Source organism: Anolis carolinensis, chromosome 5 (genome assembly GCF_035594765.1).
Source record: "Anolis carolinensis isolate JA03-04 chromosome 5, rAnoCar3.1.pri, whole genome shotgun sequence".
Classification (NCBI taxonomy): Eukaryota; Metazoa; Chordata; class Lepidosauria; order Squamata; family Dactyloidae; genus Anolis; species Anolis carolinensis.
This window is the reverse complement of record NC_085845.1, coordinates 108,267,216-108,283,533: the sequence shown is the minus strand read 5'-3', so window position 1 is coordinate 108,283,533 and position 16,318 is coordinate 108,267,216. Positions and strand designations below refer to the sequence as shown.

The window sequence follows — 16,318 nt, the reverse complement described above, 5'->3', positions numbered from 1 at the left end:
CTCATGTCAGTAAAGGAGCCTACTATGGCCAGGAGCTCAGGTGGAGCTCCATAGTCAGCTAGGACCAGCAGTGGTGGTGACATGGAGAAGGTAAGATGTGAGCTTCCCCAGCAGAGTGCATGCACACCAAGCTAGAGCTTTGAGGCTAGCTTGAGGCAATGGTAGCAACGACATGGACATAATTCATCCCCCTGCGATGGCAACAGTGTTCAATCTGGATTGAAGATTGAACCGAATCAGAACCTATCCTGCTGTCCAGTGTGCACTGAAACCACAGGACACTCTGGAGTTTTCAGCAAACTCTGGAGTACCCCCTGACTTGGCCCAAAGCAGATCAAAGTCTGTTTAAAGTAGAAGAAACTCCTAATAATTGGGAATCGCTGTTCATCATAGGGACACTCAATGGTCCATTTGGGGTCCATTTTTCCCAGTGTCAACCACCTCCAGAAAGACCGCTAGTGCCTTACAATACAATAGTGCCTTACCCACAAAGTGCATGATGTAACAGGTGTGAGTATATCAAGGCACAGTTTTGTGTGTGTAGGAAAGCAGAATAATTTGAGCCAACCCTGCAGAAAAAAAGAAAAAAACTTTGTATGAGGAACAGCTATGCACTCATGCTTGCTTCTTCTCATTATGAAAAGCCCTCCAAAAAAGTTTATGGTACACACCCCACAGGGGTACATCATGTCGGAATAAAAGTCTCTCATCAAAAAAGTGAGACAGAAAGATGGGATTCTTCTGGCTTAGTCCTTTTCCCATTGATCTACATACAGACTTCTGCATGGGGAGACCTGCGTTTAGAAGTGTTACACTACCCCCAGACAGTTCAAGATGTGGTACCATTGTTTAAGGACTATAGCAGAAGAGAAAATAAAAATTGTCCCTGAGATAAACTTCTCATGTTTTTAAATTCAGGATTTTGCTGGTCTCTGGGCAAGATGCCATTAAGCAAAAGAATAATGTTCTTGCTGTGTTCTGGGATCCTGAAAGGTTTGGCACAACAGGTGAAAAAAGGAGACTTATGCTGTTCTCAGTCTTCCCTGAAGAATATTGGAATACATGACTTGATCAGACCATCCTGGGCCTCAGCACTGGCCCAAATCTGCCAAATCTGCTGGATATTTTCTCCACGTCTTGTAATCCCTTGCCAGTGTTATTAACTTCAAATAGACCACGCCAGTTTAAAACTGAGCAAGTGACAGAGGCAGATGTTTAGTACATGATGTCTTCAGCTGTAACATTTGCTTCTTCTGGCTTGGTCTTCAGTGTAGGGAAGTGAATCAAGCTGACAGCAACCAGCAGTAAATTGACACCATGAATGGTTGCGCTTGCTACACAAAGCCAAAAACAGTGCTGATACTGTTCTTCCAAGATGACAAACTGGAAGACATGTTCCCGGAAATTAGCAATCCTTTCTGTAAGGTTATGCAATTCAACAGCAGCCATGAAGCTAGATACTGCCAGCACTGCAAAGCTGCCTGAAAAAAAATTAAAAATATTTATTCATATATTTGAATGAAACAGTATCCTTTTGGTTTTCTTGGTGGGAACTTGTAAATGTCCAGTCTGGCAAGATGTGTAACTACTAAAATCGCATGTTTTATAGCAAGTTCCCTTGATGCTTCTTACCTGGAAACAAGGGCATGCGACTTGTTTCTGCCTTTCATTGCTCTTTTAAATGTTCTAAGTGAAAACTATTGAACGTTAATGTGGACCATCTGCACTGCTAGCACAACAGAGGCCAAACCTGTTCCTGAAGGATGCGATTTCCTCCAGAAAGACTAGTATCTCAAGGAAAAGGGTCCACTAGAAGCACTTCTCTGATGACTAGTTGTCAGAGGACATTTCTAAACAATCTAAAAATCATACCACCCAGACATTTCCAAATAGACTTCTAATCAGAGAAGCTGTTTTCTAAGAAATGGTATGTGAATTGATGGTCCTGTTAAGAGCCTTGAAGAAATTAAGTTTTATTATAATCATCCTATCCTCTGATATGATTGCACTGAAATGCACACCAGAAGCGACTTGCAGTTTCTCAAGTTGCTCCTGGCATGAAAAAAAAAATCTGAAATGCTTGGAATCAAAAATATTTTGGATTTTTTTTAGATTTATACAGACGTATAAAATATATTTTGGAGATGGGACTCAAGTTTAAACACAAACATTATTGATGTTTAATGTATGCCTCATACACTTAGCTAGGTAATTTTTGTACACATTTTTAATACTAATTTTGTGCATGAAACAATGTGTTCATTGAAATCTGCAGAAAGCAAAGGTATCATTGTTTCAGCTACACATAGACAATGTTTTTCAGATATTGGAACTTTAGATAAGAGATGTTCAGGCGTTAATGAAAAATTAGGTTTATCAGTTTGAGAACAAAAATGACATCCCTCGTTTATAATCTGTGACTGAATGCTAGCTCATGATTTTAACTTATTGTCTATGTCGTATTTTAATATGACGTTGTTCCCTGACTTGATCCATGGTGAGAGGTTGGTAAGAAATTATTATTTCTATTAGCACTATTACTATTATTACTAGTACTAACTCATATATTACTGAATTAATCACAGAGAAATCTAATTTACCACCCACTGTCACCTGAAATGCTGTATGCCGTTGGCTCTCCACATGTGTAGGTCTGGCTTTTGCAGATTTGATTAAAATGTCATTGCAGTGAATCTCTAGGTCCTCCAGTGCAATTCTGTGGCGAGCATCTCATAAAGGTTAACCATAAGAGACATGCTGAAGAAACAAGGGATTCCTAGGGAATTTACTTTTATGTGGGTCCTGTGCCCCTAATCCCAATGGATGTGGGGAGCTGATGCCATTGCAATAGGACCAGTTTACATGTTCAGCTGAGACTGAGTCAGTGCTTGGAAACAAAGCCTTGTGTGTGATTTTGCAGAGTCAGGATAAAGGTTGTCGGGAAGTGGGTGCTGAGTCAACTTAATTGAGCTAGGACAGTTAATTAAGCAAAGACCTAGCTGTTTTCTCAAGAAAGAGGCTTACTAGAATCTCTTCAGCCAGCGGATTTTTTTTCCGTGTCAGGAGCGAAAGTCGCTTCTGGTGTGAGAGAATTGGCTGTCTGCAAGGACGTTGCCCAGGGGACGCCCGGATGTTTTGATGTTTTACCATCCTTGTGGGAGGCTTCTCTCATGTCCCCGCATGGAGCTGGAGCTGATAGAGGGAGCTCATCCGTGCTCTCCCTAGGTTGGATTTGAACCTGGCAGCCTTCAGGTCAGCAACCCAACCTTCAAGTCACAAGGCTTTAACCCACTATGCCACCAGGGGATGACACAGAGGCAGAGTGTGACAATCTTAAAGGATAGGGTTCTGTGCACCACGCTCCACATCTTCTACCTCCTAAAACTAGCCTTGATCCCTCAGTTGCAATTGGGGACGTTTTTCCATCACAAGTGCTGGAGTAAGTCATCCCGGCTGCCTTCAGGCAGTACATACAATATGGGGTTTCATCTTGTCATTTGCATCAGGCAAACAAAAAAAATGACCGATTGTGCAAGGTCTTCTGTTGACCCAGCTTTCCAGGCATCCATGGCCTTGACCAGATGAAAAAAAGGATCTACAATCAGGGCAATTCTCAGAGATATTGTCAGAATTCATCATGAAATAGAATCTAAGAACCTTATCTGACACTGAATAAATTTTTTGCAAGGGAAAGCATAGGTACACCTTGGTTTTGAAAGCCTCTAACAGAGAAGTTCCATCTTACATACTTCTTTCCTGCCCCCTTTCCTTTTTCCTCCTTCCCTTTTATCTAGTTGACAGTTCTTTTAGCAGCATCAGTACTGGAAGGATGAGGAAGGAGGGCTAGAGATACTCAAATCTTGAGTGCTGGGTTTGAGTTACATATCTCTAGTAAATGCAATAAAGTTAGAGAAATATATATCTTTTGTTTAGTTATAAGAGGCTTACATGACTTGGTTGTTTCATTTTCACACGTCTGCTTGTTAGTTTTTTAAAGAAAAGATTTGCTTGAATTGTGGTGAACTGCTTTTCCTTTTTGGTGGAGCAAAAATCTGTCCCTATTCTTTCCATTTATTTCTGCTTTTATGCTCAAATGATCTGTTAAAGAAGTAAGTGCCAGAAACATATCTACTTTGTTAATGGGGCTATTCCTCTACTGGCATGGCTTGATATTAAAATAGTTTCTAATTATCAAAAGAAAAGGTGGAGCCACTATGATGAAAAAGATTCATTCTCTGATGAATCTTTGGGGTGACACCTTCTGCTGTCAAGAATTTAATAACTGCATGTTGCTTAAGTCGCATTGACCGACCGTCTGCGCAGGGTTCCATACTTTGCACTTTAACAACATAACCGTTAAATGCTAAGGCCATTTTTGCACTATACAAACTGTTGTGGAATTAAATTTGTGGGAAACCATCATAATATGTTCATACGAAACACTCTATATGTCTCTTTTTATATATGCCTGTCTGAGAATTATGGTTTGCAGGAGTAGCTTGCTCAGCATCCCATCAGTGAGGGCAATATGAAATGGGAGGACATGTGAGAAGGTCTTCTATACTGTCATATATACATCAAAACATCCAGGCGTCCCCTGGGCAACGTCCTTGCAGACGGCCAATTCTCTCACTCCAGAAGCAACTCCGGTTGCTCCTGACACGAAAAAAAAAAACTGCCATATAATCCAGATTATCAAAAACAATAATCCAGATTATCTTTTTTGAACTGGATTATATTAGTCTACACTGCCATATAGTCCAGTTAAAAGCAGATAATTGGATTTTATATGGCAGTGGAGAGGGAGCCTCAGTTGCAGCATCTCCGGCTGCAGCTACACTGTTTTATAATCCAGATTATCAAAGCAGAAAATCCACATTATCTGCTTTGAACTGGATTATATGAGTCTAAACTGCCATGCAATCCAGTTCAAAACAGATTATCTGGATTTCATATGTTTGTGTAGATGGCACCTCAGTTAAAATTCTCGGGACAAAATCTGGCTTCTTTTTGACACCACAGCAATGTATATTGTTGCAGTTTTTAAAGTTGTTCTGACTTGTTTAATATGCTTTTCTTTAAATTGTGTATGTTTTTAAAAATTGGCCATACTATATGCAAGCCTGAAAACCCATGATAATGGGTAGGATTTCAATATTTTACTATACAAGCAATACCTGATTTGCAAATATACAACAAGAATGTGGGTAAGACAACAGGATGTGAGAGAAATCTACCCTTAGGAAGGGAAATGCACTCCTGAAAGAGTTTATCATGGGGAAAAGGTGTCTCCACTGAAGCTTTATCGCCAATAATTGTATCCACAACAAGCCGCATTTTCAAAATCCAATTATCACATGGATGGAAAGTGAAGTGAAATCTTCTGAACAGCAAAACAAACACCATAGAGGTGTTCACCCTTTCCCGTAATATTCAAACCTTATATCTATGTGTATGTATGTGTGTGTATATATATACACACACACACGCATACATACACAGTTAGAGTTACACTTTAAAATGTACCTGTTCTGACTTCCATGCAAATTCAACTTAAGAACAAACCTATAGAACCTATCTTGTTTGTAACATGAGGACGGCCTGTATAAATAAATATTGGTTAGGTGGTCAATGCCAATATCCTGTATGGTAAGCTTTTTTTTCTGTGTAGTATAGTTGTTAACTTTTACCTGCTAGGACATTCCACAGGGCGATTCCTCCTGGACCTTTAATAGCCCGGTAGGGAACTTTGAGGATGTTTAAGATGCAGAATCCCAAGCTGACCAGAGCGAACGAAAATGCCACACATAGGAAGAGAATAATCACCACGTGGAGGGATGTGTTCAGCTTTTTCACCAGATGTGGAAATACTGACAAAGAAAGTAAACAAAGTTGTATGTGTTGTTGAAGGTTTGTGTTGAAATGTTTCGTTTAACAAATGTGGGAGAGCAAAAGGATCTTATGAAGTTTGACCATGCATGCAAAAATACTATACCAACGAAAGCTGAATTCTGCAGATAGGTCCGACATTTGTCCAATGGACTTATCAATGGATTTTGTTCCACGCAATTAATTTAAGTCCCATTAATTGCAACTTTAGATACAACTACTGTTGGATTTAACTCTGTATAAATTAAAGCAGAATGCTTGCACAAAAAAATTGTATTTTGATTTACATAGGCATTTTAACTCCCCCTCCAAAACAGTGTTTCCTCAGGTCTAGTCAATGGTAGGTAAAAGATCTATGGCAATGAACTCCCATCTCATCAGTGAAAAATGTTATTTTGATACTTTTCTAGCTTCAGATTTCATTAATAATTACCATCACACTTCAAGCGTATCTTCTTTTCAGTCACAAGGACTAAACACATTTTTAAGGCTGTTATTTAAAGGAACCGGAATTACTGAAGAGTCTCATGAGAGAGGATTTGGTGCAGAATTCCCTGCAAGCATGACTCTGCTGAGATAGAAAACAAACACTGCAGAGGATTTTGTGTAAACCATCTCTGCCCCTTGATGATGTTACCTATTCCTTCCTTTTTGAGAGGTGTGAGGGTTGAATGAAAAGTAATGCCTCCACCTTCGTAATTCAATAGATGGCAGAACTGGCATGCGGCAGGTACTGGCTTGTTCAATAGACTCTCCTCTACAGTTTCATTTGATGGGAAGCCTTAGCATCAAACGGTTGTGTTCTTAAAGTGCAAAATATGGAACCCTGCACAGACGGTCGGTTAATGTGACTTAAGCAATGTGCAGTCATTGAATTCTTGACAGCAGAAGGTGTCACCCCAAAGGAGATTCATCAGAGATTGCAAGCTGTTTATGGTGATTGTGTTGATATGAGTACTGTGTGTCGTTGGGCGAGTAAGTTTAAAGATGTTGAGGTGGAAACATCTGACTTGCATGACAAACAAAGAGTTGGACGTCCTGTGACAGCAACCACCGAGTTTCACAAGCAAAAGGTTGACAGATTGATTCAGGATGATCGTAGTATCACTCAGAAATTTCAAGCATAATCGGTATTTCACAAGAATGTGTGGGTCACATTATTTGCTTGGCTATCGGAAGATCTGTGCACAATGGGTACTGTAAGACGCTGATTGCGGAAACCGAGTGTCGACTTCTTTCATGATGGCTTCAGAAAACTTGTTCACTGTTGGCAGAAATGTATCCAATTGTCTGGTGATTATGTGGAAAAGTGAATAGTGGTAGTTAAAGAGCACATTCTAAGGATTATTTCTACGTTTGATTTATTAAAATATTCCCATCCGAATCCAAGTAACAAAGGTGGAGGAATTACTTTTCATTCAACCCTCGTAATTCTCTGGTTTCTAGAGCATCTCTTGCCCAAGTCGTGTGCATGTCTGAACTGATCTTTGAGTCAAGGGCAATTTACTTCTTTTCCATGGACACAACAAAGCATCTAATCACATGGTTAACTTTTAAACAGTTACGCTCTATTTCTGACTGGCCATTTAATCAAATTCCAGTGAAGTGGAGGAATGGATCTATCGTATTGATGTTGATTGCAGTGTAAGCCCTATTCAGAGGCACTGAAAGCAATTTCAAGGTTGCCTCCAGGGGAAATACAGTGTATACATTGAGTCCTGGGTATCGGCTGGATTTTAACTGCAATATTCCTCCAGGTATGTAGGAAACAAAGGAGGTAAAAACAGGAGCTTCTTCCCAGTCGACCTCAGGTTCATCTATACTTAGCATCAATGCAGCTTGATAGCATTTTAATTGCAGTGACTCAGTGCTATGGAATCCCGGGATTTGTAGTTTGGTGAGGAACCAAAACTTTTTGACAGAGAAGACTAAAGACTTTGTAAAACACAATTACAGTAGAGTCTTGCTTATTCAACATAAACAGGCTGGCAGAACATTGGAGAAGCAAAAATGTTGGATAATAAGGAGGGTTTAAGAAAAAGCCTATTAAACGTTGAATTACATTATGATTTACATCATTTTTTATGACAAATCTGCCACTTGTTTGGGAGCATGGCTGCACTTGTGTTGTTGCTGGGCTTGTTGGCCCGCTGCACATTGCTGTCCAAATAGCTGTGGATCTGGGCGGGAGGCAGATTGCATTGGATAATACAGAATGTTGGATAAGCGAAGGTTGGATAAGCGAGACTCTACTGTACCATGATTTCATAGCCTTGAGCTATGGCAGTTAAAGTCTTCTCTGTCAAAAAGTTTTGGTTCCTCACCAAACTACAAATCCCGGGATTCCATAGCACTGAGTCACTCTGGGGAGCTAGAGCTGATAGAGGGGAGCTCACCCCATTGACATTTCAGTCAGCAGTCCTGCCCACACAAGAGTTTAACCCATTGCGCCACCGGGGGCTCCATCAATTATCAAAGTAGATAATCCACATTACCTGATTATATGAGTCTACACTGCAGTATAATCCAGTTTAAAGCAGATATCTGGATTTTATAATAATAATAATAATAATAATAATAATAATAATAATAATAATAACTTTATTTTTATAGCCCGCTCCCATCTCCCCAGAGGGGATTCGGCGCGGCTCACATAGGGACAAGTCCAGTTCAAAAATCCAATAAAATACAGCATAATTAAACCAATGTAAAACAGATAAAGTAGTATAATCATACAAACCAGCATAAAATATCAACATAAAACATTAGAACATTAGAGTCTGAACAAAATATACAAACTGTAAGATAAAATTCAGCAGACTCTACAAAAGGGAATTAAGGATCTCATTACAGAGTTCAATCAATAAGAGTGGGGTGTGATAAAGTGCAGTAGTTGTGGCCACTAATAACTAACCGCTAATATACTACTAATATACAGCTGTATAGAAGAGGCCCTAGGTTCCCCTGCATAGCAGGGATCTAACCAAAAGCATGATTAACATAGTCCACTATTTTTTTTAAAAAAAAAGCACATCATGGCTTTATTATGATGACTCATTAAAAGCCTAGGGTAAAATATCTTCACCTGGCAAAGTGTGCATTGCCATATGAGTTGTTCTAGGTAAGGATGCCGGTCCCACAGATAGGATATCACTACTGAAAAAAAGAATCAACCCACAGCTCAACAGAAGAGATTTTCCCAGTTATCTTCATACACATATAGATTACTGTGGAAACAGATGTTCCTCAAAGTTGCTGTATTCCGGATGGTGTTTGGCATTGGTCCTCCAGGTGTTTTAGACTTGAGCTTCTAGGATTCCTGACAGTTGGCCAAAATGGTTAGGACTTCCGAAAGTTGAAGCCCCAAAGACCTGATGGTCAAAGTCGCAGCCACTGGTGCATGGTCTTCAAAACCCTATATGGTTCAGGCCCAGGGAAGTTCATACTTCCCAGTACGAACTTGCCTGGGCCCCGAGATCTTCAGGAAAGGTCCCTCTTTTATTCCCACCACCATCGCAAGCTCAGTTGGTGGGAATACGAGACAGGATCTTTTCAGTGGCAGCCTTTGGACTCTGGAACTCCCTTCTTCCCAGGGAATCCAGAATGGCCCCCTCCCCCCTGTCGTGTCAGTGGCAGGCTAAAACTTTTCTTTTCAAGTTGGCTTTTAAAGAAGAAATAATTATAGACCGAGCCAGGGGAGCTGTGAAGTGTACTTTAATGGATTTTAATTATTTTAAATGTTTAAACTATTTTTAGTAGTGCTAGGTTTAATTCCCTTTTCATGTTTAAAGTTTCTAGGTTTTATATTACACATTGTATTGTTTACCATGTTGAGTCTCTATTAAGAGAGAAAAAGCTGCATATAAATAATAATGATAATAATAATACTATTAATAGGTTGGAAGTATTTTGAGCGTTCTCAGAAACTGCTGAGCAACTCTTATGCAGTGAAGTTAAAATGGATCCAGTATGTAGCCTCAATTATATAGCTAGTGGGTATTATAGTCTGCACGAACTGAAGTTTCCATGCCGTTCTCGATGGCTCCTCACCAATAACTCATTACTGTAATTAGTCCTGTGTGCTGGAACAAGAGTACCGAGTATATTTGACCTACTGATTCAAAAAATGGCAGCAATTTTCCCTTATAAGTTCTCGTTTTTGAGATACACAACATACGCCTTACTATTACTACTACTACTACTACTATTATTATTATTATTATTAATATTAATAATAATAATAATATTAGTTGCCATCTGCTCGCCCATAGAAAACCATGATAATCATATCTAAGCAATGATGTGGGGTATCCAATGCAATTTTCTGAATCAGTGCTCGAAATAACCCCAGTAACAGGCCTTGGATATCAAGATTTTGTTGTTGATGGGTTGTGTAATTGCTCCATCTTTTCCATATGGCTTGGCCCTTCTCCTGGGGAATGGAATAATTTTAGACCACACCCTTCCTGCTTGGCTAACCAATGGGAGAAATGAGTCCTCCCCTCACTTATAAATTCCCACCCCAATTTAAAAAATAATTTCAGGGAGCATTTCAAAGTTTAAGAGCTCTTGATCAGATGTCCCAAAAGCTGCCTTGCATGCACTGAAAGCAAACACATGCATGTTTGAACGCATTCTCAGAAGGAAACCAACATGTTACTTACTGGTGAATCTGGAATGCCTCCCACCTAACCCACACTGTCGCATTTTGCCACCGCCAAAGAGTCCGTAGTAAAGTTCCCCCATGAATTTTACCAGCTCTGGGTCTGTGGCGTTGACCAGCTCAGCTCCTGTTTTGCAAAGGATTTTTGCCATCATCCATTTCTGAGTGCCCATCGCAACGAGGATCAAGATAAAAGATGCAAAGCTCAATGCAGCGATAAAAGCAAACACGGTCTGTTTGAAGCAGCCAGGCATTCTAGTGGCTTGGAGAAACAGTATTTCAAGGCCTCTCAGCCGTAGATGCCGGATCTGTCACAGGCGATTTCGACGGTTTCAAAAACATCCTTTTATTCGACATGTTTTCCCAGGTACATGTCAGTGTACAGTTCCTCCTTTTTCAATAAAAGAAGAAAGAAGAAGATCGCCTCCAACAGCTACATTCCCTACAATAATCCACAACAGCAACAAAGAAGAGCTGCATCATTCTGCAGGGCAATGGTGCTTGTTGTTGAGAGTGTAACACCATATCTGTTACATGACTAATGTTTCATTCAAAGGCTCAAATTCTTTACCTGTTTTAAATATTCAAATGACATCCATTTTTGACCTGCAAGATGTCTAGCTGCAAAGGATGTTTACTTAGTTTCCGAGGAAGTCTCTCATGATTGCCTGAAAGCAAACTAAGTGAGAAACATGTTAGAATTTGTGGCTGCATTGCACGAAATGGCCATCCTATTGAGTTTGGATTTTCTAAATGTCATTACTGTCATCTCTCCCACAGACTATTAACTGAAATAGACATACAATATTTCTGGATGCCTGGACTTGCTGTATGAACAAGTGTCCAGACATAAATGAGGATGCAAATTGGGTGCAGCTAATAAAACCAGACGCTTTCCCTGCAATTTAGCGCTGGAAGCATGAGCCTGCTTGGAAATGCAAATGTATTTCTGATAAAGCACTAGCTGTGCCCGGCCACGCGTTGCTGTGGCGAAGTATGGTGGTATGGGAAATAAAGTATTGAGGAATTGGTAGTAGTTAAGGTAAAGGGTAAAGGTTTTCCCCTGACATTAATTCCATTATAAATGGGTTATATAGCTGTGTGGAAGGGCCTTGAGTCTACACTGCCATATAATCCAGTTCAAATCAGATAATCTGTATTTATAGGCAGTGTGGAAGAGGCCTAAGTGAGGCCTAACTCTGCCTGTCCCCTGGGCTGAGTGGGTTGCTAGGAGACCAAATGGGCGGAACTTAGCCTTCTAACTGGCAGCAATTGGATAAAAACAATTATTCCCCTCCCTCTAATTAGGACTTAATTTTTCTTTTCTTTTTGCTGTATGAACGTAGAGGCATGGATGAGGAGTTGTGCTGCCAAGTTTAGTGTTTCTGAGATGTGTTGTTTTGTTGTTTTGTCCTAGGCTGAAATTTCATTACCCTTTTATATATATAGATTATTTGAGTTTGCTACCTTAAGATAATTTACTTTAATAAGCACTGATGGTTTTACTAGCCTGGATGACACCCACTACAGAAGAGGTTGCAGAAACAGTTTGACAATTTATATTAAACTCTGAGAAGGAGGTTTTTAAATTTATTCATAGAATCATAGAATCATAGAATAGTAGAGTTGGAAGAGACCTCATGGGCCATCTAGTCCAACCCCCCGCTAAGAAGCAGGAAATCGCATTCAAAGCACCCCCGACAGATGGCCATCCAGCCTCTGCTTAAAAGCTTCCAAAGAAGGAGCCTCCACCACAGTCCGGGGGAGAGAATTCCACTGCCGAACAGCCCTCACAGTGAGGAAGTTCTTCCTGATGTTCAGGTGGAATCTCCTTTCCTGTAGTTTGAAGCCATTGTTCCGTGTCCTAGTCTGCAGGGCAGCAGAAAATAAGCTTGCTCCCTCCTCCCTATGACTTCCCCTCACATATTTGTACATGGCTATCATGTCTCCTCTCAGCCTTCTCTTCTGCAGGCTAAACATGCCCAGCTCTTTAAGCCTCTCCTCATAGGGCTTGTTCTCCAGACCCTTAATCATTTTAGTCGCCCTCCTCTGGACGCTTTCCAGCTTGTCAGCATCTCCCTTCATCTGCGGTGCCCAAAATTGGACACAGTATTCCAGGTGTGGTCTGACCAAGGCAGAATAGAGGGGGAGCATGACTTCCCTGAATCTAGACGTTATTCCCCTATTGATGCAGGCCAAAATCCCATTGGCTTTTTTAGCTGCCGCATCACATTGTAGGCTCATGTTCAAGGATAGAAGGCTTTGAAGAGCACCATATATTTGTCCACTTCCTTTACCATGCTCCGTTCTTTATATGTAAAATACCTACAAAACCCAAAGTCCATATTGTGATAATGGCAAGATTAAGCCAATAAAAATTCTCTCTTTATTTTCAGTTTTATGGAAGCAGAAGGCTAAAAAACAAAAATGGGAATTGAAGCTATGAGTTTAGCTGTTTATTACCTGCTTAATACCTTCAGGTGATAGAGGAGATCAAAGATTTAGGGGTCTTCCTGGAAAAGGAGACCCGTGCCAGACCCAAAAAGAGGGTTGCGCAGCACCTGGCAAGCTTGCGAGAAACAAAATAAAGATTTCCCTGTTCCCAATAAAATCTCACCAAGTCCCAAGCAGAGGTCACTGAGTTTATTCTGGTCCAGCTGGAGCAGGATGATGGCAGCAATAAGTTGCAAGAAGAACCGGCATGCCATTACATAGAAAAATACACATTTTATACTTTTGCTTTTTTGAATTTCCCGCTCCCGCCCACCCAGCTGGCTCCTCACTGACGTCAGGAGGCAGGAGGGATGGTCTGGGAGGTTTGCATGCTTCATCCAATGGGAGCGTGAGCCCCGCATGTGACGTCACGCCCTCACTGGCCAATGGGGGAGATGGAGGCATGGCAACAGGAAGAACAAAAGGCAAACATGTGTTAATGACAGGATTATGAGTGACTCTATGGTGAGTCCTTTGTCAAGCGATCTGGCAAAAGTTTTCGGGCCCTCAAACTGGACCTGGCTATGGATTCCTTGATCGATTTAACAAATCTCATGAATGAGAGTCTGAAGCATATTGCTAAGCCTTATAGTGAAAGAAAAGTCATGGCAAAAACCTTGATGGGATTATGAATGATTCAAAGTCCCAAGGAGGAGGTGGCTTTGTCTGGTCACTGGTGACTTATTCTTGTCTCCCTCGCAGGAAGAACAAGCCTTTTATGATGAGTGATTTAAAATGTCCAAAGGTTTCTTCCTTCCTAGATGGCCTGGCTTTGTGCTCTCCGAGGTCTGGAAAAGAAGTCCATTGTTTCTTCTTTACAGGGTAATGTCTAGCAACCCATATTAATAATATGTAGCCTGATGATGCCCAGGCCAAGATGGTGTGCTGGACAAAAGTTCACATCAGGGTCACACTGCCTCGTTTATAAGGGGTAAGATATTATAAGAAATAATAATAAAAATAATAAAAATAATTCAAAATAATAATAATTGATAGGAGACACATGTAGGGCCCACCGTGGAGGAGAAACACGAGATCCAGCATCCCCGTAGGTTGGGAAACAAACACAATCAGTCCTATAAGGCATTCAAAAGGGCTCCAATTTCCTTTTGTGTTTCTCATAGTGGAAAAAGAAGAGAATCCCAGGGGTTCTCCATCAGCCCAGGCAGGCAAGAGGGCTTGCTGGGGTTCCCATAAGACTAGGAAACAGCACAAGGAATACATGGGGTTCATGCAGGGAAAGGGGAAAGTGGTCCCTGATACCTAAAAGTTCATAAAAAGACATTTCAGATCGCGTTGCCAGTGCTCATTCATAAAAAGGCAAACTCATTCGTGAAAAAGAACCAGCTCATGTGTGGTTTTTTGGTTATAGAAAGCTGCCTGCAAAAGGGCTGCTTTTACAGGCGAGGAAGTGAAAGCAACATCGGATACCATTTATTACACTCGGTGAATATGTAATGAGGGACAATGGAGCCTCAATGGAGAGAGACTGCCTGAGGTTTTTTTAAACTATTGTGAGGGAGGATACAATGTATCTGTGTGGCTGAGGTCTATTTGAAAAGGGAAAAACAGGGTTCCTGTGAGCCTGTGGAACTCTTGGCAGAGATCAGCTGTGTGTCAGAGCAATGTGAGTACGGGGGCTTGTGTGTTCGACATCATAGGGATGAGTCAACACTGTAGAAATAATGCAGTTTGACACCACTTTAATTGCCACGGCTCAGTGCCGTGGAATTGTGTAAGTTGTAGTTTTACAAGATCTTTAGCGGTGTTTTGTCAAAGGCTTTCATGGCCGGAATCACTGGGTTGCAGTGAGTTTTCCGGGCTATATGGCCATGGAACATGAAAGGCACTGCAGACTAATTCAACCAGAGAAGTCAGCCATAGCAGAGCACTTGATGAACCAACCTGGGCACAGCATATTATTTGAGAACACAGAAATACTGGACAACTCTAACAACCACCATGTCAGACTACATAGAGAAGTCACTGAAACCCACAAGCATGTGGACAATTTCAACATAATGGAGGAAACCATGAAAATGAACAAAATCTGTACCAGTACAGTAGAGTCTCACTTATCCAACATAAACGGGCCAGCAGAATTTTGGATAAGCAAATATGTTGGATAATAAGGAGGGATTAAGGAAAAGCCTATTAAACATCAAATTAGGTTATGATTTTACAAATTAAGCACCAAAACATCATGTTATAAAACAAATTTAACAGAAAAAGTAGTTCAATATGCAGTAATGCTAAGTAGTAATTACTGTATTTTCAAATTTAGCACCAAAATATCACAATGTATTGAAAACATTGACTACAAAAATGCGTTGGATAATCCAGAATGTTGGATAAGTGAGACTCTACTGTATTTAAAAAAACCTCTAAAATCAGAACATTAAATAAGGAACAACACTCTAAAAACAGAGGAACTCCAGACCAAACAGAAGGCCAAACAAATGTTAGCCACAGCCAACATAAAATTACATAAAATAGTTTCGAACTGCCTCGAAGTTTTATTAGCCTTTCCCAAAGAAGATAGAGCAAAGGGGATGGAAACACTAGAACTGGGACAAGAGTTTATGCCAGTTCAAAGAAGTCTAGGCTTATGTTGGCACATCCTGGAAGATAAATTCATCTTTCGAGTACCAAACACCCAAAAGAGCTTTATACGCAGAGGTATATTATCTGTCATAAACAGCATCTATGATCCACTTGGTTTTGCTGCACCAGTCGTTATTAAAGGAAAATGCCTGATGAGAGAATTAACCCATGCAGTGAAACATTGGGATCAACCTCTTTCAGAAAAAGAGAGGTCTATATGGGAAAAGTGGACGTCTTCTCTTATAGCTTTAGAACAAGTTGGAGTCCTTAGGAAATATGTGCCTGTCTCAGGCAACTTAAAACAGCTTCATGTATTTTCGGATGCTTCCAACAAAGCAATTGCCGCTGTAGCTTATCTTAGAGTGTTGCAAGGAGACCAGGCCTATTTAGGATTTGTAATGGGAAAAGCCAAGTTGACACCATTACATGGTCATACAATGCCACGATTAGAACTGTGTGCAGCAGTGTTAGCTACACAACTTGTAGAAATAATTAAAAGAGAAATAGACTTATCTTTCAGTGATATCACACTATATACAGATAGTAAAATTGTTTTGGGTTATATATATAACACCCAACGAAGATTCCATGTATACGTTAGCAATAGAGTAGACCAAATACTCCAGATAACTAAACCTAATCAGTGGTGCTACATATCTACAGAATCAA

General features: G+C 40.5%; 1 protein-coding gene across 1 annotated transcript; it reads right to left on the bottom strand.

The window, feature by feature from the left end:
• Window positions 1-576: 576 nt before the first annotated feature.
• On the bottom strand, window positions 577-14,680 carry clrn2 (clarin 2). Its single transcript, XM_003220429.4, has 3 exons — window positions 10,554-14,680; window positions 5,691-5,870; window positions 577-1,481 (listed from the first exon to the last, which is right to left on the bottom strand). Exons 1-3 carry the CDS (start codon window positions 10,804-10,806, stop codon window positions 1,216-1,218), a joined length of 699 nt encoding a protein of 232 aa, XP_003220477.1. The 5' UTR covers window positions 10,807-14,680; the 3' UTR covers window positions 577-1,215.
• Window positions 14,681-16,318: the final 1,638 nt, after the last annotated feature.